The sequence below is a fragment of the Nannobrachium achirus genome (genome assembly GCF_963921795.1).
Source record: "Nannobrachium achirus genome assembly, chromosome: 20".
In the NCBI taxonomy this organism is placed as follows: domain Eukaryota; kingdom Metazoa; phylum Chordata; class Actinopteri; order Myctophiformes; family Myctophidae; genus Nannobrachium; species Nannobrachium achirus.
The window spans coordinates 17,804,976-17,831,807 of NC_137827.1; the positions used below are offsets into that span (position 1 = coordinate 17,804,976).

Genomic DNA, 26,832 nt, shown 5'->3' on the forward strand with positions numbered 1-26,832 from the left:
AGTTCATGTGAAAAAAGTTTCGTGCGCGTAACGAAAAAAACCCAGGAGGAGATAGATTTTTACTGTTTTTCATATAATTCCGAATTGTGGGAGACCTAAAGGTCAGAGGTCAAAAGTTAGAGGGTAAAAGTTGTTCGGCATGAGGAGACGCATAAGTGTATACAGGTTTCATGGCTGTATGTATAACACAGCATGAGCTATACCTGTTCAAAGATCGCACTTTCGAAGGCTTCCTACAGCGCCACCATTTGGCCGATTGCTATAATAAATAATAGCACACTTCGCCACTGTAAGCTGAACACATTGATGTTTTTATTTTCATTTTCTCACTAAGTATGTAGGAGTAGAAAGGAACCGAAGTTTTTTGATACTTGATATAGTATGACTGCCTGCCTGATAGATAAATAATGACAATATCTAGAGTGTGCTCGCCTTATAGGCGAGCCCACAATTAAATCTCCACGATACGATTATCGTGAGTGTTTTTTATCACGATAAAGGATAATATCGCGTATCGTCCCATCCCTACCCGCTGCAAGCTGTTTCATGTAGAGAGACTCCCAGTTAACTAAAAAATAAAATAAAAAATAATGACATTTAATTTTGTCTGCTCGAAGAATCCAAAACTTTAATGTCATTACATCATGGGTCTGGACTGATCAATAATTGGGGCCACGGGTGTGTATTACAGTAATACGGATGATATCAGTCTTTGCTAAACGTCAGGGGGCTCAGCATTGGTCCAAAGGCCAGTGCTGTTTTAATGAATGCACTTATTGTCTTCACACCAAACACACACGCACACACGCACGCACACGCACGCACACACACACACGTACGCACACACACACGCACGCACGCACGCACGCACGCACGCACGCACGCACGCACGCACGCACGCACGCACGCACGCACGCACAAACACACACACACGGCAAGGGAAAAACCACAGCATGATCAAGGAGAGAAAAAAAAGGCAATTTATTCCAGATATCCAATCCCTTCACATTAAAAATGTCAAATTGTCGTAACGACACGTCATTTACGGTAGAAAGCCCTTTCTCCATCAAAGCTAACCGTTATATTAAGGCAGTAAAAGTCCAGTAAAACATAGCAAAAGCCCTACTTTGCTATGAGGAAGGAACACAAAAAACACTGGGGGAAATCTGTTTAGAACTGCTCAATGTACTGTAGATGCCATTCAACACGGTCAAAAGCAAAAAATGTTCTATTTTGTCTTTGGCGTAAAAATAAATTAGGAGGAAATTGGAATCTGATCATTGTTCGAGTGTCTACCGTTTGTCTTGGTACTGAAAAAGTGCTTCCAAAGAGACGGGGTAGGAGTCTGGAGAACTACTGGACTGTGTGCTGGTCAGTCAGTCGCGTTCCCGGCTGGGCTCTGTGTGTTCAGAAGAGGATCTTGTAGTAGTCGTCCTTGTAACTGTACAATACCACCACGTTCACCCTGAGAAATCACACATAGAAAGTCTGTCAGTAGTAGTGGTCCTTGTTAACCTGGTATTATTTTGATACTTTAGCTATTGAAAAATAGCAGATATACCTCACAGAGCGGCACCGAGTGCCGCGCTGCGAGCTTGTAGATCTGCTATTTTTTGAGAAGTCGTGAAAATGTGTGCAAAACCTTTGAATGCCGTGTATTTTTAAAGCCGAAAATAACCGATTATTCGATCAGTAAACTATTTTCGACACCTATGCGCAGCCAAGCATGAAATACTGTAACTTATCATAGTTCAACTGGACCTCTTCTCCACTAGTCCCTCACTAACATTTTCATCTAGTTTTTATTCATTGACAAAATTGTCTGTGTATTTCAGTCACAGTTTTAGTCTCCATGACTTCATTCTCATTTAGTTATTTAGTTTTCAACAGTGAACAAAAGGCAGTCGATGGACATTTTCCGTCATAGCTTTAGTCAACAAAATTAACACTGATCTCCCCTCAGATTGCTGTTCAATTCATCCAGCAGGATGATACAGTGTACTGTCTGCCGGGACCTTCCAGGGGCAACCGGAAGGCTTGCTGCAAAACACAATCTCTACCCCATTTCTTCCATGGGGGCGCTCGCCCCAAGCGGTTCTACTGCTGTGTGTATTTGTTTTAACGAGGATATGATTAGGAAATAAGGTTAGGTTTAGGCGTAGTTTTACAGAGGTTACGTTTAGGAATACCTGGTGGCGACCGTTCAGAGGTCGCTGGACCAGACCCGAGGCGAGAGTGTTTTGGGGCGAGCATTCAAGGTCACAGGTACAGTACCAGTAAGAGGCCCTAAGGGCGATAAGCAACCATCAGGGAGCGGAGACATTACACTTATTTCACTATAACACTTATTGCCCTATTACACTATTAAACTTATGGGCCTATTAAAGTCGCAAGTCGTGTGAGCTTTTAAAGTTGAAATCACGTTGCTAGGCAAAAGCATGCCAGAGTAAGTGTGACAGCCGCTGCTCGTTTAATAGACAGAGGGGGCTGGGCTTCAACAATTACAGCTCGTCCCTATTGGCCGGAAAAAAGGCCCAAGTCGTGCGAGCCTTTTAAAGTTGAATTCATGTTGCTGGGCAAAAGTATGGCAGAGTAAGTGTGACAGAAAAGTGTGACAGTGTGTGAAGCAGGTTTTTATAGTAACTGCTCCCTGACGGTCGCAATGATACCTGCTATATAGTCACCAGCAAAAAGTGTGTCACTCAAAACACTCTCGACCAATGTCATTAGCATAGATCATCTTGAATCAATTTCTGCCTAATTAGAGAGCTTTTCTTTCTGAACGGCCAAGTCCCCACATAAACAGGAGCCGCTCTAATTGCTCTACTTGTGTCCATTATCACCTGAATTATTGCCACTTTCCGTTTTTTTTTAAACGGGGGGGGGGGGGGGGGGGGGGGGGGGGGATGGCGAGCCAGCCGGCGGGCGGCGAGTTATGGGGCTGTTTTGAAGCTCCCAACATGAAAGCCTGCCTGCAGTAGTTTGGCTAGTCAGTGATTGTGGGCCCCTCGGGATGCATTTTGGTTTATGGTCCTAAACCCTAACCCGCAGCCAGGTGACTGCCGTCTACCCCTGACCTTTGGCCCACGTTGCCAGCGTTGCCCTACATCCCAACGACAACAAACACAAAAACACACACATAAAACAGACCCGGCCCAATGTTTCCGCCGTTAAGCCATCAAGTCCCGGAAATATTGTATACTTTAGCTATTGAAAAATAGCAGATATACAAGCTCACAGAGAGCTTGTATATCTGCTATTTTTAAAAAATCTTTTTTTTTTTTTGTAAGTCTTTCATATACTGTATCTTTTTAAAAGCGAACATTTGTAACTCAAATATTGGCTTCTGGTGGGGGTCGCTGGAACAACATATTTTGAGATGTGGAGGATATTGGGGGGCCAAATGCATGTCATTCTGGGGGTCCTTGACATGAAAAAGTTTGAGAACCACTGATTTAGAAGAAGGATTTTATAGAATTAGGTCAAAAATATTCAAAGATTTGCACAATTATTGTTCACAATTTTTTTTAAATAGCAGATCTACAAGCTCGCAGCGCGGCACTCGGTGCCGCGCTGCGAGCTTGTATATCTGCTATTTTTCAACAGCTAAAGCATACAATAACGGTTAAAGTAATAACGCGTTCCTCCCGGTTTAAACAGGTTAAAGCTTTGCCTCTGTGACGTTCAACTGTGACAGTAAACACGGCTCTCTCTCTCTCGATGGTCGAACAGGACACGCAACGGCGAGGCAGGGGAGGAAATTAAAAACAACTGCTCTGGCGAGAGGCAGACACAAATAAAGCGCTCGTTGGGAAGGAAGCCGCCGGGGAGTTTGGATTTGGGTTTCTTTTTGTTGCCGTCCCATTCATGAAAGAAAAGAAAATCCATCAAATCCCCTCACAGGGCTGCTGCTCTCTCTCTGTGTGAGCAGTCGCTATAGCGTCACAACACTGGAAGCCCCAGCAGAGGAGGAGGGGGCTGGGTGGGGGGTTAGACTCCGCTTTGAAAGAGAGAGCTGCCAGGGAGAGGCTGGCGTTGCCAGATTTTCGCGAGAGAAATAAGCGACAAGGTTCTATGAAAACAAGCAGAAAATAGCAGATCCACAAGCTTGTACATCTGCTGTTTAACTCATTGGTCGCGACCCCCCGATATCCCTATGTAGCTCACTGCCCTTCTTCTCTTAGCTTTTAACGTGGGCGCGAGAGTATGGGAGAGTGTTTTTTGCAGGTCTTTCAGTCCGAGTGTATCAAAAAAGCAACCGGGTTAAGCACCGTTGGCCTGACCAGTTTAACATTCACCAGTGTCGGCAGGTCTCTAATCTCCGTCCCCCCCCCCCCCCGACTTTGGTCACCTCCGTGCAGCCAATCACAATCTTCTGCTGCCTTAACCCAGTTGCGTTTTTGATACACTCGGACTGAAAGATCTGCAAAAAAACACTCTCCTGCGAGAGTATCCATCGTGCATGAAAAAAACCTGGACAATCCGTTCGGGAGCTGGCTCCTGTGTTGTATAAACAGTGTGTGAACCATCCCATGGCTAGGAGGGACGAAAACTGCTTCCGGTCGCTGGTTGCCAAGGTAATAGGTCCGCTATCAAATGGGTCCGTGAAGAAACCGTTCCGAGAGGTTTATTGTTTTATTTATTTTTTTGTTCCGGGGGCGAAATTTATTTTAATTAAAGCGTATTAGATTCTCGGGCCTGGCAGAGAGCCACATAGACAGGGTAGGGTTTTTCTTTTGGCAGAGAATGGGTTAAAAAGAGGAATTCTTGAACAAAGTCAAACATTAAGAATGTTATGGAAAACATTTTCTCAACACAATTCTGTTACAGGGGGTCACAAAATACGTTTAGATGGGGGGGGAACAAATACACATTAATCTGGAGGGTCCTTGAAATGAAAATGTTTGAGAACCACTGGTTTAAAGGGGAAGACCACCCATTTTCAATATTGAACTATGTCATTAATATACCTTAGAGGAGTTGTGTGGAAATAGAAAAAAAGTTCCCCCCTTCAATTGGTGGTCTTCCCCTTTAAACAACATTTAGAAGTAAGCAACTAAACAAGAACAAGCCCAAGGTCGCTTATAATGAGCAGACATGGCAACACTACCTGGAAGCTTGCGAATATCATCAACCACTCCACCCATAACCGCAGTAATGGTTGAACCACACACACACACACACACACACACACACACACACACACACACACACACACACACACACACACACACACACACACACACACACACACACACACACACACACACACACACACACACACACACACACACACACACACACACACACACACACACACACACACACACAGTCACTCAACCGGGGGGAGTTCAGAGCCAGAAGCCAAACGAGGCAAATCCTTCGCCAAGAGATTTCACCTGAGGAAATGGGATCACCTGAGGTTGTGATGTTCTGGAGGCGCTACTTACATCTCTTCAGTTCTCCTGGAACACCTGGGGCGCGTGGACTTAGTCCAAGCTTTGGAGTGGCAGCTGCCCATAAAAGGAAGTCTGCCTTTTCAAAGACGGTTTGGGGGGGGGGGGGGGGGTGTTTAACCCATTTAGGTCTAAAAAAAGACCTAAAAATGGCGGTTTTGTGAAAAACCCACGTTTCTATGTCAGTGGTTCTCAAGCCTTTTCATGTCAAGGACCCCCTAGAATTATATGTATTTGACCACGGACCCCCATCTGAAAATATTTAGTTCCAGGGGACCAAGAGAAAGAAGGATTTGCGTTTCAAATGTCTGCTATAAAAACATATAATGTACATTCAAAGATTTGCACACATTTACAGGATTTTTCAAAAAATAGCAGATCTACATGCTCGCAGCGCGGCACTCGGTGCCGCGCTGTGAGCTTGTAGATCTGCTATTTTTTTAATAGTTAAAGCATAAAATAATGCGTAAAGAAGTGGTGACACAGATATGCGTACTCGGTCTAAATGCGTTTAATGTGTTCTACTGTTTGTTTGCCTCAGGCTCATGATTTATTCCTTTTCTTTCTTTCTTTTTTTATTAAAGAAAAGGCAAGTCAGGGCTTGACCCGTGGCATCGTGTGAGAACATACAGAGACACGAGAATATACGGGGTCTCCTTGGCAGATGCAGCAGGGGCACAGCACGGAGATGAAAAGACCTACGTGTTGTTTCGAGCGGGGCTTATTTTCCAGCACCGCACACAAAGCACAGACAACGAACGCGCTCGTTTTACCTTTTAACCATTTTCAAGCGGTGGATCTCCTCGCAGATGCTCTTGAGGTAGCGCTGCTTAGGGAGGCGAGACAGCAGATTCTGGACGCTGGCGTTGAACTGTTCCTCGCCGTCAAACTGGGGAGAGACAAAGAGTACAACGTTGCAGCATTAATGTCTTTGCACAATATCAGTGTTGTTCGACTAAGGGCCGGATACTTACTAAGGGGGCCGGATACTTACTAAGGGCCGGATACTTACCACATGTTGTGGGTCGGGACCCTCAGAGGGGTCCTCAAATTATTTTGGGGGGGTCCCCAGATGTTTAGCTAAATGTTAACATTGTTTTCTCACTCAACAGTAAACTTAGGGAATTTAAAGACATTTTCATTTTTAGTATCTCTGGCCCAACATACAGTATTGGTCAAATTGCCAAATATTACAGACTGAAATTGTGAAAATAGCAGATCTACATAGATCGGCTATTTTCACAATGGAACAGATCAAGTCAAACTAAAAGTAATGCCAACTCCTACAGTCTCCAAGTGTCTGTGAAGGGTGGGGGTCCCCAGTTCAAATATGATTATTTTGTGGGTCACAGCCTGAAAAGGTTGAGAACCACTGGTCTAAACTACAATAATGAAGGGTCATTAATTCGGCTGATTGGTGCTGCTGAGATTTAGTGACTCCCTGAACTGAAATAAATTCAGCTCTAAAAGTGGAGTATGCATCGGCCTTAAACTGACGGAAAACGTTCGTAGACTACCTTTTTTCACTGACAAAAGCGAAAGAAAAACTAAGCTATGATCACTAAAATGATGAGTAACTATATACTGACAATTCCGTCAACAAATCAGAAATAGATGTTAGGGAGGGACTAGTGGAGAGGAGATCCAGTAGAACTAAAAGACAAGTCATTTTATTATTGGTTGTGCGCAGGTGTCACTCTCCAAAAACAGCCGATCTACAAGCTCACAAAGTGTCACAGTGCGACACGTTGCTGAGTATATAGAGCTGGGAATCAACTGTACAGTAGATGGAGTCTACTAAAATCTTATGGTATTTAGTCAACTAAAACCTTTCAGATGACTAAAGTATGACTAAAACTAAATGGAATTTTATTCACAAGGCTATGACTAAAACTACAGCCAAATTTGCTGTCAAAATCAACTGTCGTCAAGTCCAAACATTTCGTATCTGCTATTCAAGGACATTGAGCTACAAGCTTATAGACCCATGCAAAGAAAAGAAAAAAACCCACATCAAATCAGTACTGTTGTGAAAATAAAGTGTCCGTGGTGTTCAAGACCGTAATCAGCCCTATATACAGTACTTCATCGTACGACGACAAAGCGATTTTTTAAATGACAAAAGGCCTTCTTCACCATAGTGTCTGACCTCAAACAAAGCACGGTATTATTCAGTCAGCGCCCCGTCAGACAGAGTGGACCCAAAGACTCTCTGACCACAATAAAAAGGCACCGGGCATAAAAGATTGATCTGTGCGGCTTTGAACGTGTACACATATACGATGTATATTATTGCCTGTCATGACTGGTGGAGTGGTGGAGATGAATAAAAGCCCAGTTGCCTGGTCCCTTTGTGCTGGTGTGACTTGGGGCAGGGGCGTCACAAGGGGGGAAAAAGTGGGACTGACTTACTAGGGCCCAAGGTGGAGGGGCCTTCATTATTTTATACTTTAGCCATTGAAAAATAGCAGATCTACAAGCTGAGAGTGCGGCACCGAGTGCCGCGCCGCGAGCTTGTAGATCTGATATTTTTGAAAAGTCGTGAAAATGTGTGCAAATCTTTGAATATACAGTATGTAATTTTTATGCAAACATTTATAACTTCTGGGGGGTCCCTGGAACTGAATATTTTGAGATGGGGACAAATACATATCATTTTGGGGGTCCTTCACATGAAAAGGTTTGAGCACCACTGACATAGAATCATAGGTTTTTCCAAAAAACCTTAGAAGGATTTGAAATATTCAAAGACTTGCACAAATTTTCACGATTTTTCAAAAATAACAGATCTACAAGCTCGGAGCGCGGCACTCGGTGGCGCACTGCGAGCTTGTAGCTCTGCTGTTTTTCAAAAGTTAAAGCACAAAATAATTGTGCGGGGGCCCGCAGTAAATCCTTGTACCCAGGGCACAGAATTTGGTGCGACACCCCTGACTCGGGGGTAATTAGCTACATTTGAAGCAGGCCTTTCCTGTTGGCCTGGTCGCGACCCACTGTGTATTGTCACGCGTTTTATGCGCTGAGCGTGTTTTCTTTGACGCGTGCGGTGGAAGGGGGCCGACTGCATAGGGAGCCCTTTCATTCGCGGAGGGGAGACCGCTTTTTGCTTACATAACAGTGGTGTTAAGATCATTTTTCTCCTTTCTTTATGGCTCCTCGCACCATATGACTGACGTTACCTTTTCTTTTTTTAGCCACGCTGATGGAAACCAGGGTGTCTGCAGATACAGTCCAAAGTCAGGAGTTTGGAATGTGAATTGTAACACGTCGATGGTGTATATTTTACATTTTTTATTAACGGTGTCTGTCTGCGTGTTAGTGATGGGGTCGGGTGCACGGTCAGCCGTGTGCATGACAATAAATCACTCTTAGTTTGGAACTGAATAACCTAAAGTTTTAAATTAGGGATGTCCCGATCACGACTCCAGGAGGAAACAGAACCTTAAACCTAACCCTAACCTGAGTAAAACTAACGGTGAAATGCTAACATGCCGACGCTGGTGAAAGCTAACCTGGTGAAATGCTAACCTCCACCGCAACTCCGGGTCGGGGATGCAAGAAGAGATGGCTCTTGCTGTGGAAGGGGGCAGGTGTCTGTGTGCTGCGTGTGATCCACCAGCAGTGACGGAACATGCAGCCTGAAGTTATGTGATCTGAACTACACACAGATTGTTTACTTTCATTTTCGAGACTATGGGTAAATATTTCTCTGCTTTGTGCTGATTTGGGGTGAAAACAAGCCACATTCTACTGGCTCTATCGTTGCACTGGAGATTTGTGTCCGTCTGATTTTTTTCTCCCCGACACTAGAAGACTTGCGGGCGTCTTTTAAACACCGTGGATGGAAATAATGGATGGATATTATTCTCTAAAATCACAAAAGGCAATTGATTTGCTGGCAGGGAACAGACAAGACTAGCCTAGCTTTGGCAGTAAAAGAGTTAATGGATTGGCTTTTAAAATAAACTATATTTAGCTTTGAAACCACAGCTGAGAAAAAGACATCTAGGAAGCCAGAAAGCTGCGGAACCCATTTCAAGAAAAAGACTGTTAACTTTGTTTCAGTTGAAACAGTTCACACGTGAGGGTACCTACCCAAGGAGACATGGGGAGAACATGCAAACTCCACACAGAAAGGCCCTTTCGCCAACCCCACTTAAAGGAGTAGTTCACCCCCAAAATGACTTTTGTTTCTATTGATTAGCCACCCCATGGAGACTTGAGTTCAATAATATTTTTAGTTTTTTGTCACATTCCTAAGACAAAGATTTGATAACAATAAATGTACCCCCATTCGTTCCGGATGGGGACCCATTTCGAAACGGGTCCCCATCCAGAATCAATGGGGGTAAATTTACTCGAATCAAATTTTTGTCTTAGGAATGTGACAAAAACCAAAAAATATTATTGAACTGTACTCTCCATGGCATGAGTAATCAATAGAAAAAAAAGTCATTTTGGGGGTGAACTACTCTTTTACGGTATGGGCACTGATGACGCGGAGGAGAGAACACGACCCCCAGCGCCCACAGTGGGAATCTAACCCAGGTCCTTCTAGCTGTGAGGCAACAGCGACTGTGCCACCGCTTGGAGGCTCTTTCTGTAATGAAGATGGTTGCCTTGATTTGCTGCGTTGAAGTACTGACATCAGTTGTGCTACTGTACATACTGTAGTACATGATACAGTAGCTGTGTCCAAAGCTTGTGATATGATGATGGGCAGACAGAGTTCATTTGTATAAATGTGACGTCGTGCTACGGTTCATCTTGGATAACCACGAACACTACAGTGTACACCAGGGGTCTTCAACAGGAGGTCCGGGACCCCTAGGGGGTCCTCAGAGTTACTACAAAGTCCTCCAAATCTTTGTGATAGAAACCTTTCTCTCCTTTTTTATATTAACCACTTGAACCCTCGTGTCTGAGAACTTTAGGCAAAAATAGCAGATCTACAAGCTCACAACGCCTCGCAGCGCGAGGAGTTGTGAGCTTGTAGATCGGCTATTTTCGGCAAAGAGCTTTGGTGTAGAGGGGAAAAAGAGCAGACTAAGTACAGAGTGAAAGGTCAAGTTTATTAGATATTGACGGTTCAAGTGGTTAAATATCCAAAAACACAAATTGACATGAATCCAAAATACACTGATGATTGTGCTGTCAAACAATGAAACTATATGGAATCTGGGGGTCCCTGCTTCATCTCTCTCTCTCAACTAAGGGGTCCTTGGCCTGAAAACGCTGAAGACCCCTGGTGTACACCTTTACAACAACAAAAAGTCCATCCCTATACTGTGCGTATGAGGCTACATGCGGACACAGCCAGGGCAGGTATAAATAGCCCCTGGCAGCCACCGCTCTCCGTGGAACACAACAGGGGTGTTTCCCAGACGTACTGGACTGTTAAAAGGAAGGATACGGGATCCCCTTCTTCCTGTTCCAGGCCTTTCCTGACCTCTCCTGGCCTTTGCTTTCACCCTGTCCCCCCCCCCCCCCCCTCCCTCCCATCATTCACTAAGATGTGGCCTTTTATTGACTCCGCGGTAGGGATGGGACGATAAGCGACACGATCATTTATCATGATAAAAAAAGAATCGCATTAATCGTATTGTGCGTGGATATTTCATTTATAGTGATATAGTCCTCCGTCATGCACTGGGATCAATTCACCGTTTATTTGCCGAGCTGCATAGCCGGTACCACTTAAAGGACAACTTTAGTTTTTTTAACAAGGGTTCATATTTTAGATTGTAATTAAAGAATATAAAAGATGAGTGTTAAAATTATTTCATTTACTTATTTTATTGTTTTAGAGATTCTTATTTCAGTGGTTGGGGGCATGCGTACAAGTGGCTAAATATGTCATTTTACACAGAATAAGCCCATTCCCAAGATACAACGCAACCTTTCACGGTTGGATGTGACTTATGGGGGCTAGAAGTGTTACTGTAAATAGCAATAAAGAAGTCTAAAAAGACATATTTAGCCGATAAAACAATAGAAAGAAGCAAATAAAAACATTTTAACACGCACTTTTCTCTAATTACAATCTAAAATATGAACCCTTGTTGTAAAAAAACAAAGTTATCCTTTAAACCTTCTATTGGTAAAACAAACTTATAATATTTTTCACTCTACCAAATCTCTTTGCCAAATAAAATAGCCGATCTACATGCTCACAACGCTTCGCGGTCGTGACGCGTTGTGAGCTTGTAGATCGGCTATTTCTTTGGCAAACGTTCCGCCCCCAGGATAATGGATTCCGATTATCGCGACAACATCGTGAATGTCTTTGGTCACAATAATCGCGATATGACATTTTCATATCGTCCCATCCCAAGACATCCATTGACTCTGCGGTGTTCACGAACGATAAGAGCAGGCAGAGAACCTCCAGTACCTCCAGAGACAGGAAGTAGATGAGCGTTTCCTTCTGCAGGTCCACCTACGGGTAAAAAAGAGGAGGGGGGCGTTTTAGTGAGACACAATGGAAGCTTATCTACGTTTATTCCACCTAGGGTTCCTAACAACACAACATACATTTCCTCAGGAAGTAGCTCCGGCATTCTTACCTCGAAGCGAAACATACACAAGGCCGTCGGGGACAAAACCAGGAAGCAAACAAAAAGTGCACAGACAGGTTGGTCGCTGTTTATTTGTGCGCTGTGCCGTTCTCAATTCGGAAGACAGCGCAGCGGAAAAAGATTGCTTTATAATTCCGCTTTCATAGCACGATCACCGCAGGAACCCGGGTGTCATTTTTTTTTCTTTTTTTTTTTTTTGCAAGAAATTGGGAGACTAATGGCCTTGTGGCTTTGTCATGGGAAAATGACCGCTGTTCTGTTCCGTCGGGGGCCGATAGGGCTGGTAAACAGGCCGCTGGCATGAGAACCAGGCAGACACGCTGGCCTGAGAAATACGGCTATCAGGGTGATTATCTCTGTTCCGTTTCAATAACTCCTACTAAAAAGGCAGCGTTGGTGACGGGCTCCAGACACAAACAAGCAGGGGGATGATGAATGTATTTACTAAATGCATTTACCCGAAGGGGGTCTTGCGACGGCACAAGAAGGGATAATTTACTCTGAGAATACCTCGTTGCAGTTTTACCACAAAATCTAACCACAAATAAACGAAACACGCTGGCCATTCCGATCCGCCCCACACGCGGCATTCTGTTTGGTGTTTATTGTTCTGCTGCGAGTGGAACGATTGCGTAGCAATCTCACCCCCCGCAGGGGGTTGGTTGCAGGGACATGAGAACGACTAGAAAAAAAAGGGGAGGCCGCGTCCTCTGATGTTTTGCTGTTTCAGCCATCAAAAAAACATCCTTGTTTCTTGTGATTTCACACATGGATTGGACAGATAAGGTGGGAGAACGAGGAGGTGTGTGTGTGTGTGTGTGTGTGTGTGTGTGTGTGTGTGTGTGTGTGTGTGTGTGTGTGTGTGTGTGTGAGTGTGTGAGAGAGAGAGGGGGGGGCAAGCAAACAAACAAACGACTTACCGCCAGAACTTCAATGTCATTGGTCTTGTTCTGCAAATTGCTACCAACATTCTGCAATCTGCTTTGGATCTGTAAAGAGAAAAGGAGGGGGGGAGAGAGAGAGAGAGAGAAAAAAAGGAAAAGTTGTGGGAGGGGAGGGGAGAGAGGAGAATAATTGCTCCCATGATCAAAATCAAACAGTGGAAAACAAAAACCGATTCTTCCTCACATGCAATCTTTTCTCTGTGAGAGCCAGCGGGCGTTTTTAACAGCGCCTGTTTTAAACAGACGCTATAGGTTCCTGGTGACAAAAAGGCACAGAGGGTGCCAGCACTGGACAGAGATGGAAACATGGAGGGAGGGGAGAGAGAGAGAGGGAGGGAGAGAGAGAGAGACTGTGATGGAAAGGGAAGGAGAGTAACCCCAGATAGTAGTAATTGATTTCCAAAGCAGCCACAGAGGTCCCTGGCAGAGGGAGCCACGCTCAGCGTCTCTGTCTGTCGGAGGCCAAACCCTGTGCTCTGGTCGCGTGCAGGGATGGGACGATGTGAACATTTCATATCACGGTTATCGTGACAAAAAGAAATCACGATTTACGATTATTATCGCGATAATCAGATACCATTATCCTGGCTCACAACACGTTGTGAGCTTGCCTTGTAGATCGGCTATTTTTTGGCAAAGACCTTTGATAGAGAGTGAAAAGAAAGACAAGTATCAAGTACGTATATTATAAGTACCGTTTACCAATTAGAGCAGGGGTCTTCAACAGGGGGTCCGCGACCCCTAGGGGGTCCGCGGAGGTACTGCAGGGGGTCCGCAAAATTATTGCTTGATAAAAAAAAAATGATTTAAAAAAAACGTTTTTTTTTTTTGCCATTTTCCACATTTGTTAAAAAATAAATCATGATTCTATCCATTTTGAATAGCTTGAATACATGATTACTATGCAATTGACAGATTGTTGATATTATTGACATTTGTTCTCAGTTAATAAGTAGTATGTTTAGAAATGGTAGTGGTACGGCCCACCCTGCTCGCTGTAACTTGTACTTGTTTAAAATAAAGAAATATGTCGTAGCCCCGACCCCCCCACCCTACGAGGTGGTAGGGGGTCCCTGCTCCATCTCCCCATCAGTTTGGGGGTCCCCGGCCTGAAAACATTGAAGACCCCTGAATTAGAGGGTTTAAGTCATGGGTGCCCAAAAGGTAGATCGTGATCTACCAGTAGATCACAAAGGCTGTGCAGGTAGACCATATGACATGCCCCTAATATAAAGGGAAATATTTATAAAATCACAAAAACCCTAATTTTGGCATCTGTCTGTCACTTGAATTAAGGTGACTTGACTTGCCTGTCAGCTCCCTTCACTGCTTCTAAAGTAGGCAAACCCCCACAATGCAATGCTTTGGTTTCAAGTCAGTCGCATTACAAAGAGCCCAAAAACCTATCACTTCCATTTCCACATTTCAAGTGCGTTTGTCTTATATGTAACGCCAGTGCTGCTACTATTCCAAAGCCCCCCCCTGGGGGTTGGTGGGAAGATCATGTTGAGCTGCAGGTCATTTAAAAAGTAGCTCTCCAGTCAAAACATTGTGGGCACCCTTGGTTTAAGTGGTACCAGATATGCAGCTCGGCAAATAAAGGGAGAATTGATCCCAGTGCATGATGGAGGACGATACTACGATAAATTAAATCTCCACGACACGATTATCGTGAGTGTTTTTTTTTTTATCCCGATAAACGATAACATCGCTTATCGTCCCATCCCTGGTCGCGTGCATCTCGTGGTGCGCAGCGTGACTGCATGAACCTCAGTGTGTGTGTGTGTGTGTGTGTGTGTGTGTACCAGGGACGTGCTTGGCCCCTGATTCAGCCCGGGAAAAAGAGTTGTAGAGGCCCTCATTGCGTGCTATAGAGAGAGATCTCTCTGTATAGCGCTGCTGCTACTCAAAGATTTGCCATTTCAGATCATGACAAGTGACAAGCCAGTGAGCCAATTACATGAGTTATATTTCGTCATTGTCGGGTGGAAACCTTGTATGTCCAAAACCATTTTAAAAATGATTTAAACTAGTGAAAACAGCCGATCTACAAGCACACAACGCCTCGCACCGCGAGGCGTTGTGTGCTTGTAGATCTGCTGTTTTCACTACTTTTGTGCAACAGCCTTGTATGATGAAGCAGGGCTTTGCTTTGCGAAAAAATTTACACATTTGAAACTTGGAGATACAAGGTTTCTGCCCGACAGTGACAATTTGATTTGTTGGCCGCCCAGCCCCCAAAATGGAACGAAGGCCGACATTTTATTTTTTATTTTTTCCTAAAGGCCGGCCTGGAATGAACCGGCCGTTCGGGAGTTGTCCCGCTTTTCCCAATGGCCAGCACGTCCCTGGTGTGTACTGTGTGTAGCCAACTGACCTGAGTTTCGTATCGTCTCCTGGCGCTGGAGGAAACTTTCTCGGGGCTGATGACATTCACATTTATGTTCACGGCGCTACTGCTCCCATGCTGCTCCGATGACCCTGCGTTGCACGTGCAGAAAAAAAGTGCTTACAACTCATTCCCGAATTTTATATCCATCTTATAAGGAGGCTTTGACCCCTTAGTCACACCGCAGCAACATGCGTATCCAATAAACAGCCTCGAGCAGCAGGCCATTCTTTGCTCAGACTATTCGGTACAGTGAATGGAATTAACATGTCTGCACGTGGACGGATGCCAGGACTGGTGTGAAATATCACACTGTGATCAGTCACTCAGAGGGGCTCGCGTTGCGCACGTAACACTTATTTTTTTGGGGGGTCGTGTGGTGTAAAATAAGTCAAACAAAGCCCGGCTATAACAAAAAACAGCCCTCGTCTTGTACACGTGTTAACGTTCAAAAGTCACCATACTCTAAACCAGGGGTCTTCGACGTTTTCAGGCCAAGGACCCCTTAAACGAGGGGGACCCCCTCTACATACTGTATAAAATTGCGTTGCAGAGTTTCATCGATTTCATGAAAGCACTGTCATCGGTCTATGTTGGATTCGTGTTAATGTGTTTTTTCACTTAAATCGCAGATACTTAGTAAATTTGACCTTTTCACTCTCTACACCAAACCTATTTGCCAAAAATATCAGCTTTACAAGAGAGCTGCTATTTTTGGCAAAAGTTCTTCTCAGAATAGGGATGGGAGGGTTCAAGTTCTTCGTTGAAAATAATCATCCTATCACACAAAGATTTGGTGGCCCCCCTGAAGTAACTCTGAGGACCCCCTAGGGGTCCCGGACCCCCTGTTGAAGACCCCTGGTCTAAACTAGGGGCTCTCCACCTCAAGGACGCCCAGTTTGATATATGCATTAGGCCACTGAACCCCATTTGATATATATATAATTTTTTTTAAATCCTGGGGACCCTATCTATTCGGAAAAGTGTTAATTTAAGTGTAGAAACGGAACCAAATAGACTCTTAAATGTCTATTTAGTTCCATTTTTACAACCCCACAGTTACAGATGCGTAAAAAGGTCCATTAGTTCCCAACTATCAATCACTTTAGCTGGGGATTCCCGGACACCACGATGAGAACCAGTGGTCTAAACATCATAAATAGTTGACGACATAAATACTGCCGTAGTAATCGGGCAGAGGGTCCGCTGGGAGCAGATGGGGGGGGGGGGGGGGGGGGGGGGGTCCGGGACCCCTAGGGGGTCCTCAGAGTTACTACAGGGTTTCCTCCAAATCTTTGTGTGATAGAAACTTTTTTCTCCTATTTATATTAATTAACCACTTGAACCCATAATCTGAGAACTTAAGCCAAAAATAGCCGATCTACAAGATCGTCTATTTCCAGCAAAGAGGATTGGTGTAGAGGGGGAAAAAGAGCAGACTAAGTACAGAGTAAAAGGTCAGGTTTATTAAGTATCGACGGTTCAAGTGGTTAAATATCTGACAACACAAATTTACATGAATCCAATATATGCTAATGATTGTGCTGTCAAACAAAACTATCTGTTCTAACTTGTGGGGGGTCCCTGCTTCATCTCTCTCTCGACTAGGTCCTTGGCCTGAAAACGTTGAAGACCCCTAGCCTAACGCATAACAAACTGGGGGTCCTTGAACTGGAAAAAGATTGAGAAACACAGGTGCGCACACAGTACCTGAGGGGTTGAGGAGTGATCCTTTAGGGTTCTGAAGAGAGATGCTCTCAGATATTTCCCTGTGGAGAGTGAGGTGAGGAGGGACATGTGGTCAGAACAAGGCTGTTTATCTCACTCCAGAAAACCATTCTCCAGACCGCTGGCGCGCAGACATCTTAATGTGCGCACTCCCCGATCGATGGCTTTACCTGATGTTTCTGTCCTCGCAATATTTGGTCCGACATTTCTGGACGATGTGGTCCACCAGGTCCGACTCGGGAATCCGCTTCTCCGACTGCCTGTCCTTCTCAAAGGACTTGACCTGAGGAGGACACAGAATGACTTTTCCACATGACGCCGTCGCATTCCACCCAGGGATGTTTTAGTTAACTATCGGTAAGAAGCTGTTGCTGCCAAGTCTGCGTGAAGCGGCAAGACGGCTACATAATATCTGTGGTGGAAAAAGTACTCAAATGTTTTACTTAAAGTAAAATCAATACTGCAATGTAGAAAGACTTGGTTACAAGTACAAGTCTGGAATTCAAATGTGCTTGACTAAAAGTACAAAAGTATTAGGCATCAAAATCAAAATGTACTTAAAGTACCAAAAGTAAAAGTACTCATTATGCAGAATGTCCCATATAAAAATCTTTTGAAAATAGATACAACGCATTGTGAGCTTGTAGATGTTCTAATGGCTGAAATGTATGTACTGTAGGACTGAAGTGGTTAATGTATCTTTTGTAATAATAATCAATCTTCAAAGTAACTAGTAGTAACTAAGGGTTTCAAATAAATGTAGTGGAGTAAAAGGACAATATTTGCCTCTGAGATATAGTGGGGTAGAAGTAAAAGTATTGGAAATTACTACTACTAAAGTAAAGTACAAATTTTTACTTAAAGGGCAACTTTGACACTTTTCAACGTATCTTTAATTGGTCCTCCTCACTAGTGTTCATGATAAAATAGCACAAATCTTTTCTACTCGTTCCGAGTCTCTTAGGAGAGCTGTGGGAAGTTCAGAAACCCATCATCTTGTGACATCATCGTTTGACAGATCTTTTTTTAAAACAATATTTTTGAAAACATATTTTGATTTTTATTATCGCGAGAACAATGGCTTCCATTATAACATTGCAACTTTTCAGGAATAGAAAGCCTGCATTTTCTATTAGCTTGGATTCCCCATCGATGAAGTCACAATATTATGGGTTTCTGACCTGCCCACAGCCCTCCTATGAGACACTGCTATTTTACCATGAACATTAATGAGGACGAATTATATGAATATAGGTTGAAAAGTGGTGAAATCATCCTTTAAGTACACTACTTAAGTAAATGTACTTAGTTTCTTTACACCACTGCATAATATCTGCTCAAAGATTAGAGGCATACAGCACTAAAAGAATGCTATCTCTGGCAGGTAATATTATGTCCGCCCCTCATATTTTACTTGAAGAATATCAGGTCTTGCCGTCAAACAGAAGATTCATAGTCCCACAGGCTCACCCCGTCAGACTACATAACTCTCTAAGTAGGCCTCAGAGCTCTTGTGTAGACTATTGGTCTGAGCACTCAACCACTAACCGCCTGAGGTATTTCATTGGATGAAAGTGTATGAGAATAGCGGATCTACAAGTTTACGTGTGGCATCTGAGATATTAAAACATATATACTGTACATACCCCAAACCAGTGAAAAGAGCTCACGATGCGTCGCTTTGCGGCCGTGTTTTGAGCTTGTAGATCGGCTATTTTCACTACTTCTTCATTATTATTATATTTTATTTTATTAATGGAATTTCTTAGATGTGTTTGCTTGTTTGTTTGAAAATACATAGGCCTACAATTCTTTAGCTTTTAGGTTTTCCATCTTTTGAAATATATATTTTATGTTTTATAGGAAAAGAAAACAGGATTTTTACTAAAGTTGTGACCCATAAAAATGGATCCGTGAATGTGGTGTAACGGTATGGATTTCTACACAGAAAGGGCAATTCTTTCAACATAAGATGCATGCATTCAAGTTCAGGAGAGTTTGGGCAATTCTCTTGAATGCTGCCTTCAGGCATGGCATGGAAAGAGGGCATTTGTATTATTTTCACCACAGTAAAATCGGCATTCATGGTCTGGAGAGGGCACTTTTTTTTACAGGTAAAAGGGCGGGGGCTCAAGCCCCCTTTGATGTCTACTGTATGTGTGCGCGTGCCTGGTCTCTACACAAGAAACATTTCAGCACAATATTCTGATAAGAAAGATTAAACACACTGAATAACATAATGGCGGACCTTCACATAGTTGCCGTCCTTGTCTGACACCAGGGCCATGCAGGTGATGCTGGCCTGCCTGCAATGCTCCAGCAACGTCTCCTGAGACTGAAGACACAAAAGAAAAGCAAGAAAGCGGTGTTAATTTGGTCGTGCTAAAACGAAAAAAGAAACGGTCGTAGATTATCTTTTTTCACGGGCGAAAACTAAATAAAAATCACACTTGTGTGAACTGAGCGGTGGAGGCTGCGTGTGTGTGTGTGCGTGCGTGCGTGCGTGTGTGTGTGTATTTGTGTGTGTGAATGTGAGTGTGAGTGTGCCTAGCTGGCCTGAACAACAGCGCCCCTCCCTTAACATGTGTGGTCAGAAAAGGTATAGCAGCCAGGCTACATACACCACAGGCTACATACAGACAGACAGACAGACAGACACACACACACGGATACACACACGGCCACGCTATGGAGACGGTGTGACCACCGCTCAAAAACTAAGCTACGATATGATGACTAAAACTATGACTAAATATATACCGTATTTTCCTATAAGGCGCACCGGACTATAAGGTGCACTGTCAATGAATGGTCTATTTTCGAACTGTTTTCATATATAAGGCGCACCGGACTATAAGGCGCACATAATAGACGCTACCGTTGCGTTATGCATCCAACAGATGGAGCTGTGCTAAAGGGAATGTCAATGAATGATCCATATATAAGGCGCACTGGACTATAAGGCGCACTGTAGTTTTTTGAGAAAATTAAAGGCTTTTAAGTGCGCCTTATAGTCCGGAAAATACGTACAGTAAATTTTGTCTATATTAAAATGTTACGGAGTGGAGAAGAGATCCAATAGAACTACTTAGAGAACCAAGTCATTTTATGTTTCGTGGTGTCTGGGTGTCACGCTCTAGCTGATAGCTGAAATCACACAGCTTTGTATAAATCAGGCATTTCGACGCCATCAATGACCGCCAAAATACATTTGACTCGACTATAGATTCAGTGAACTAAAATCTTATATTTAGTAGACTAGACTAAAACATTTCAGATGACTAAACTGATTTGTTTTTTCAAAAGATTAAAACTACCACAAAATTAGCTGGCAAGAAACAAGTTACTCATACTGCCACTTTCTCTGGTGGGTTACGGGGGGGGTGGGAGCTCAGAGCCCAACTGATGCTAAAAAACTAAATTCACAGCAGGCGCTAGTAATTACTGGCTATACACACTCAATGTTATCACAACATACAAGACAAGCGAACCTTTCATCACTAGGGATTCTAGTGCATTAGCTTGATGATAAGCTCTCCCTGGGCTCCAATAGCAACGGCTCCAGGATGACGACACGAGAATCATGGGGGACGTAGTTCAGAAAGCCTTGGGGCTTGTCTTTGAGTTGCTTGTTTATATATTGGCAGTTGCGGGTTGACGTTTTTGGGCTTGAAACTATAGTAAAGTTACTTATTTGGGCTTGTTGTCTAATGCTGTTTAAACCAGTGGCTCTAAAACATTTTCTGATGTAAATGTTTTGTGCCAGAGACCCCTGTACTAGTTTTTTTCTTTTTTTTTTTTTTTTGTTAAGATTTCAAAAATATTCAGAATCTTCCCCCGGGATTAGGGCTGTCACGATTACACTTTTTAGTTCACGATTAATTGTCACTCAAATAACTGCGATTAACGGTTTAATTGTGTGTTTGGCGTTCAACAAAGCAGAAATAGCTGATCTACAAGCTTACAACGCGTCACGAAGTGACACTTTGTAACATGGCTCCTGGTGTGACACGGTAGTCCATGGTAGACACCTGCCTAGTTTGAGGCAGATCGAAGCAACGGCGTACCTGTGGACTCCGGGGTCCCCGTGACGAGGCCCCTGGGGGCCACTCGTAGCCCCTGGTGTGGCTATATTCAAGACAGACACCTGAGCAGCGGTTGTGCCAAGTTCGATGCGGATCGGAGCAACGGTGCACCTTGCAAGTCAGGATGTTACGTTTGTAACGGCCACAGGCGCCTACCGTCGGTCCGTCCACCTAGCCTCTAGGCAACATTTTGATCCGAGATGTAGTGGAGTAGAAGAAAAAGCATTGGAACTTGGAAATACTCAAGCAAAGTATAAATTACTCAAAATTGTACTTAAGTAGAGTTCTTAAGTAAATTTACACCACTGGACGCATTGTGAGGCGCAAACATTTAGAAAATGTGTGAAAATCTTCTCCTCAAATTGATACAAAAGTCAAAACATAATTTCTCTTTTTTTGACGATGGGTTCCCAGATTGGTCAAAACATAATCAGAGGGCTAGTACTAGGGATGGGACGCAAAGCGATATTATCGTTTATCGTGATAAAAAACACAATAATCGTATCGTGGAGATTTAATATATCGTGATATCGTCCTCCGTCATGCACTGGGATCAATTCACCTTTTATTTGCCGAGCTGCATATCCGGTACCACTTAAACCCTCTATAATTGGTAAAAGGTACTTATAATATACATACAGTCTCTCTATCAAATGTCTAACACGACACGTTGTGAGCTTGTAGATCTGCTATTTTTTTGGCAAATGTTCGGCCCCAGGATAATGGATTTTGATTATCACAATAATATCGTAAATCGCGATTTCTTTTGTCACAATAATCGTGATATGACATTTTCATATCGTCCCCTAGGACTCTCCAAAACCGTGATCGGCATTTGACCCCAAACACTCTGGCATCGGTCAGGCTCGACATAACAGCTCATAAAAGCGGCACAGTGGCCCGTTTCACAGTGACTTTGCAGTGACACTCAGTCAGCTCCAGGAGTTTTGCTTGGAACATGGACAGAGCTTGGACTTCCCGGGGAAATACAAGAATCAATGTTTGCGCAGGTAGCACATTCGACCGCATCGTTAAGCGTATATGTATTTTTGTGTGCGCTGTGTCGTCTGTCGGACTGATTTATACTCAAACTGCAGCCAGCCAGTTTAATCTGGCTCCTTTGGTTGGATGACCTAGCGGCAGAGAAAAACAAACCCTGCACTGTACCGCAGGAGCGTGTGTGTGTGTGTGTGTGTGTGTGTGTGTGTGTGTGTGTGTGTGTGTGTGTGTGTGTGTGTGTGTGTGCGTGCGTGCGTGTTTGTGTGCATGTTAGCGAGAATGTTAGAGAGGCAGGGGCTGAAATTGAAAAAGGGCCTTTTGGTGAAAATATTTAAAATAGCAGACCTCCAAGCTCTTTTGAGCTTGGAGGTCGGCTATTTTCAGTACTTGATACCACACTAAACTAAGCATAAAAAAGGCAATACTGGAGATGTGGCGTACGGCATGGATTTCTACACAGAGAGGGCAATTTTTTCAACATAAGCGTTCAAGTTCCGGAGAGTTTGGACAAGGCAATTCTCTTGAATGCTGCCTTCAGGTAAGGCATGGAAAGAGGGGCATTTGCATTTCTTTCACTATAGTAAAAAAAAACTGCATTCATGGTCTGGAGAGGGCACTTTTTTTACAGACGGATAAAAGGGCAGGTGCCCAAGCCCCCTTTGATGTCTATGTGTGCACGTGCCTGTTTGAGTGTCACTTCGTCTCAAAGCTGCTCTCGCCGACAGATAAGTACAGTAAGCTGAACTGCAAGAGCTTGCCTAAAGGGAGACGGGGCATCTTGGGGCCATATGCCTCTCTCGGGTGGATCGCATGTGGAAAGGTGGGTTTGCCATATTTGGCCAATAAAAACGGAAAAGCACCGAACTGTCTCCAGAGGGTGAATTAGAGCTTTGCCCGCAGATTCAGTCTGTAAAAAGGGCCAGCATGTGAAAGGTGTTAACAATGGACTAGCGGAGAGAGAGGAGAGATGGTTGAAAAGCTCTCTTCCAAGGTCTTTACACTGCTGGATGAGGTGCGAGCCCACAGACATAATTTGCGGAGAAAGCGAATTCGAAAAAGAGACACACAAACACACAGCTGCGCAGGGAGTGCTTGCGAGGCACAACTTTACAGCTCTTGACATTTTGGAGTGCTTGAGCCCCCTTGTTTCCAGCTGAGAGGTAGTGCAGGGTAACGCAAAGCGGGTTCTTTTTTGGGGGGCTCCGGGGGAAATAGAGTTGATCAATCAGTCCTGTTCAGTGCCAATGAAGAATAGATTTTGGTAGAGATCTCACTTTTGGACCACAACCCCGGGCAACGCCAACTCAGCGTATGAGTAGCATGGCTTGGTTGCGGCAATTTGTGCGGCAAGTACTGGAAACTGATGATAGGTGTGGCCTCAGCAATCCATCTCCCAGGGGCGATTGTAACGGGGACAGACTCCTGCAAGTTACCGGCTGATACCGACAATAAGCCACTACCGACCTACTTGGGAAAAATACCGATAGTATACTGATAGTACTGATAGTGTCGTGATTATATGAGACTAGAACTAGTCTGTAATTTTGGATATTGTAATATCGTGATATGGTATAAGTGTGGTCTTTCCCTGGATTCTACCACCCTTTTATACTTATAATATATAATATTATAACTACCGGTATTTCAAAAGAATTTGAAACATTAAAAAGAATATTGATATTTATCATCACAATACCAATATTGAGGTATTTGGTCAAAAATGTTCACATCTGGTCTTGTCCAGCCTTAGATAGCTTCAGCATAAAGAAGAAGAGATTAGATTTACATCGGATGCTTTTTTGGGCTGAAGAAATTCAACTCAAGCAAGGCAGTGGAGTAAAGTCATATGGAGTGAAATCACATTCAGTTGACAAGAGAAAATGGCCAAACGAAAATGGGAAAAGAAAAAAATAGAATAGAATTAGAGAATAGAGTATAGTGGGCACAGTGAGAGGGGCTCTGTCTGCATACAGTGCTGTGCCAGGCAGCGAGGGAAAGCCAAGAAGAACACACACAGGCCTGAGATCACCCTGTCTCATAAACATGAAGAATGTGACAGTGGCATGGCATCAGGGCTTTGGGACCAGGAATGCTGAGGCACTTCACCAGGGAGATCTGAAAAAAATGCCTTAAAGGAAGACTTTTTGTAACCCGTGTATCAATAAATCTGCCCCCCTCATTAGTGCTCACTATAGGATGCCAGGAGGACGGTACCATTTCTGTCACTGGCCGGGGAAATCTTCCAAGCTCTATCCACAGCAGGCCTATGAGACGCAGAACTACTGTAGCAGACATGGTACCAGGAAAGCATAGTGTTCGATCTCCACATTTCACCTTATGTTTTCTCCATAATTTAATAGGGTTTCAGATCTGATTGGTTGTTGTTGCTGTGGTTTTTCTGAAAACCTAGGTCAGAATTTAGAAGGCATTTTTTAGAATCGGCCTCGGGTCTAAACTAGTCCTGTGCCCGGGCGTGTGCACAGTATATGAGGGATTGAATGTAGTAATGTTGGAGAACCCGAAGGGCCGCGAACCTCTAGTGTTTAATATGAGTGATGTCAGCATGCAGACAGACGGTCAGACGGCGGACGGACAAACGTTTGCTAAATTAATAGTTAGATGGGTTAATGCCCAATAGGGACGCCACGTTTAAAGTGGCCAAGTCTGTCTGTGGATGAAATACAGTATATATTTAACCAATGACAAGAATTAATAGAAGCTTGTGAATTGAACAATTACTGAAAAGTAATGGTTTTGGACGTTTCCGCCTGACGTTTCCCTTCCCTGCGCTATTATGTTCGAGCCTCACCTACAATACATAAATAGATACTGTGAGGCTGAATTGCACCTACTGTACGTAAATATATATACTGAGTGTGAAGTTTTTAAATATACCAACCTGTTGCACATAGAACACACTGTGAAGTTGTTTACAAAAGATTAAAGTACAGTAGCTACTACTGGAAAATAATTGGTATATACAATATACCAAACTTTATGCACATGTATGTACAGCTGAGGATGCTTTTTTTCATTCTCTTTGCTTATTATTTACTTATTATTTTATCTTTAGATGTGTTGTTTTGCTGTTATTTTATATATGCCACTGCATTGTCTGAAGGAAGCCGAACAAAAACAAGTTTTACTCTTATGTACCTGTACAAAAGACAATAAAGTACAACCTTGAGCTATAATACTGAGCATTACAGAGGACCGATACACAGATATGGTTGACGGACGGCCAGACCTTCACTTAAACTTTGGGCAGATTTGCAGCCTATTATTCTCCAATCACGGTGCGGTTTTCGCCCAGCTCCAAACAGTGAATCAATCACACTCCAGTATAAATTTGTCTACTGAGTGATTGATGGACGAGTCAACCGCTACAGAAACAACTCTGCATTGTATCGCCCTCAGTGGTGGCTGTCTGTCAGGGACCTCGATCAAAGACCGCGCTGGCCAGAATAGAGCCTGTATTCCTGCGTCCCCCCCCCCCCCCCCCCCCCCCCCCGAGGTGTTTACTACTTCAGATATTGTCAAGATAAGTCGGCAGCTGCTGCTGGCGGGACCACATTTTCCTACTGGCAGTTCAGAGGAGGAGCTCAGAGGCAGCGCGAGGTTCTCTGCAGGAGAGCAGACGTTACCGCTAGGGGTGTAACGATATAGTAATCATTTTATTTTGTATCGTATCGGCAGTGAAAATAATCTATTGTATCGATATACTATACCTACTTGTGCATTGTATTTAAAGGAGGGGTTTAATTACTTTTCCTTTCCATATAGCTACACTGGTCTATCGATAAATGCGTGTAATCTCTGGGTTCATGTCAAGGTGCAGGTTTGTCCATGTACAATGACCATGTATTTGGCAGATAATCACTGTGTTTACTTATTTATATCCATAATAATACATGTTTCACTTAAAAACCTGCACTATCCACACCTTTGACACAGATGTAATTTCTTTGCTAAATAGTTACTATATCGATTTTAAATCATTGAATTGAATCGTATCGTATCGCCATGAATGAACCAATATCGTCCATGTATCGTATCGTCAACCATGTATCGTGATATGTATCGAATCGCTGTTAAAATGTATCGTTACACCCCTAGTTACCGCACAACCAGCAGAGTCATACTCACATGACTCCCGTGGATCTCAAACCTTTTAAAATGTAAGCCTTAACGCGAATCTGTGTCACTTTAGATTTGAACCACTTTAACCATTATTTTATGCTTTAACTATTAAAAAAATAGCAGATATACAAGCTCGCAGCGCGGCACTCGGTGCCGCGCTGTGAGCTTGTAGATCTGCTATTTTTTGAAAAATCACTTGAGCAAGTCTTTGAATATTTTTGACCCGATTCTATAAATGTCTTCTAAATCCTTCCTTTAAATGAGTGGTTCTCAAACCTCTGAATATGTTGTTCCAGGGACCACCCAGAAGCAGAGATTCAAAGATTTTCAAAAATGTTCGTGATTTAAAAAAGAATCTACAAGCTCGTAGCGCTTGTAGATCTGCTATTTTTCAATAGCTCAAGTACAAAATGATTCCAGGTCTTAATGGTTAACCCATTAAGAACTAGATGCTGATTCTACAATTGCCTTCTAACTCCTAACACTTCTCTGAAAACGTACAATTTACAATTT

General features: G+C 43.5%; 1 protein-coding gene across 1 annotated transcript in view; it reads right to left on the minus strand.

Moving 5' to 3' along the window:
- Positions 1-1,053: 1,053 nt before the first annotated feature.
- The window catches only part of eif2ak4 (eukaryotic translation initiation factor 2 alpha kinase 4), an 87,054-nt gene continuing 61,275 nt past the window's right edge, over positions 1,054-26,832 (minus strand). Inside the window, 8 exon segments of the mRNA XM_080750649.1 lie at positions 1,054-1,465; positions 6,230-6,345; positions 11,851-11,895; positions 12,955-13,023; positions 15,356-15,459; positions 17,078-17,136; positions 17,266-17,378; positions 19,344-19,430. Coding sequence (XP_080606775.1) covers positions 1,408-1,465; positions 6,230-6,345; positions 11,851-11,895; positions 12,955-13,023; positions 15,356-15,459; positions 17,078-17,136; positions 17,266-17,378; positions 19,344-19,430 — 651 coding nt within the window. The 3' untranslated portion in view covers positions 1,054-1,407.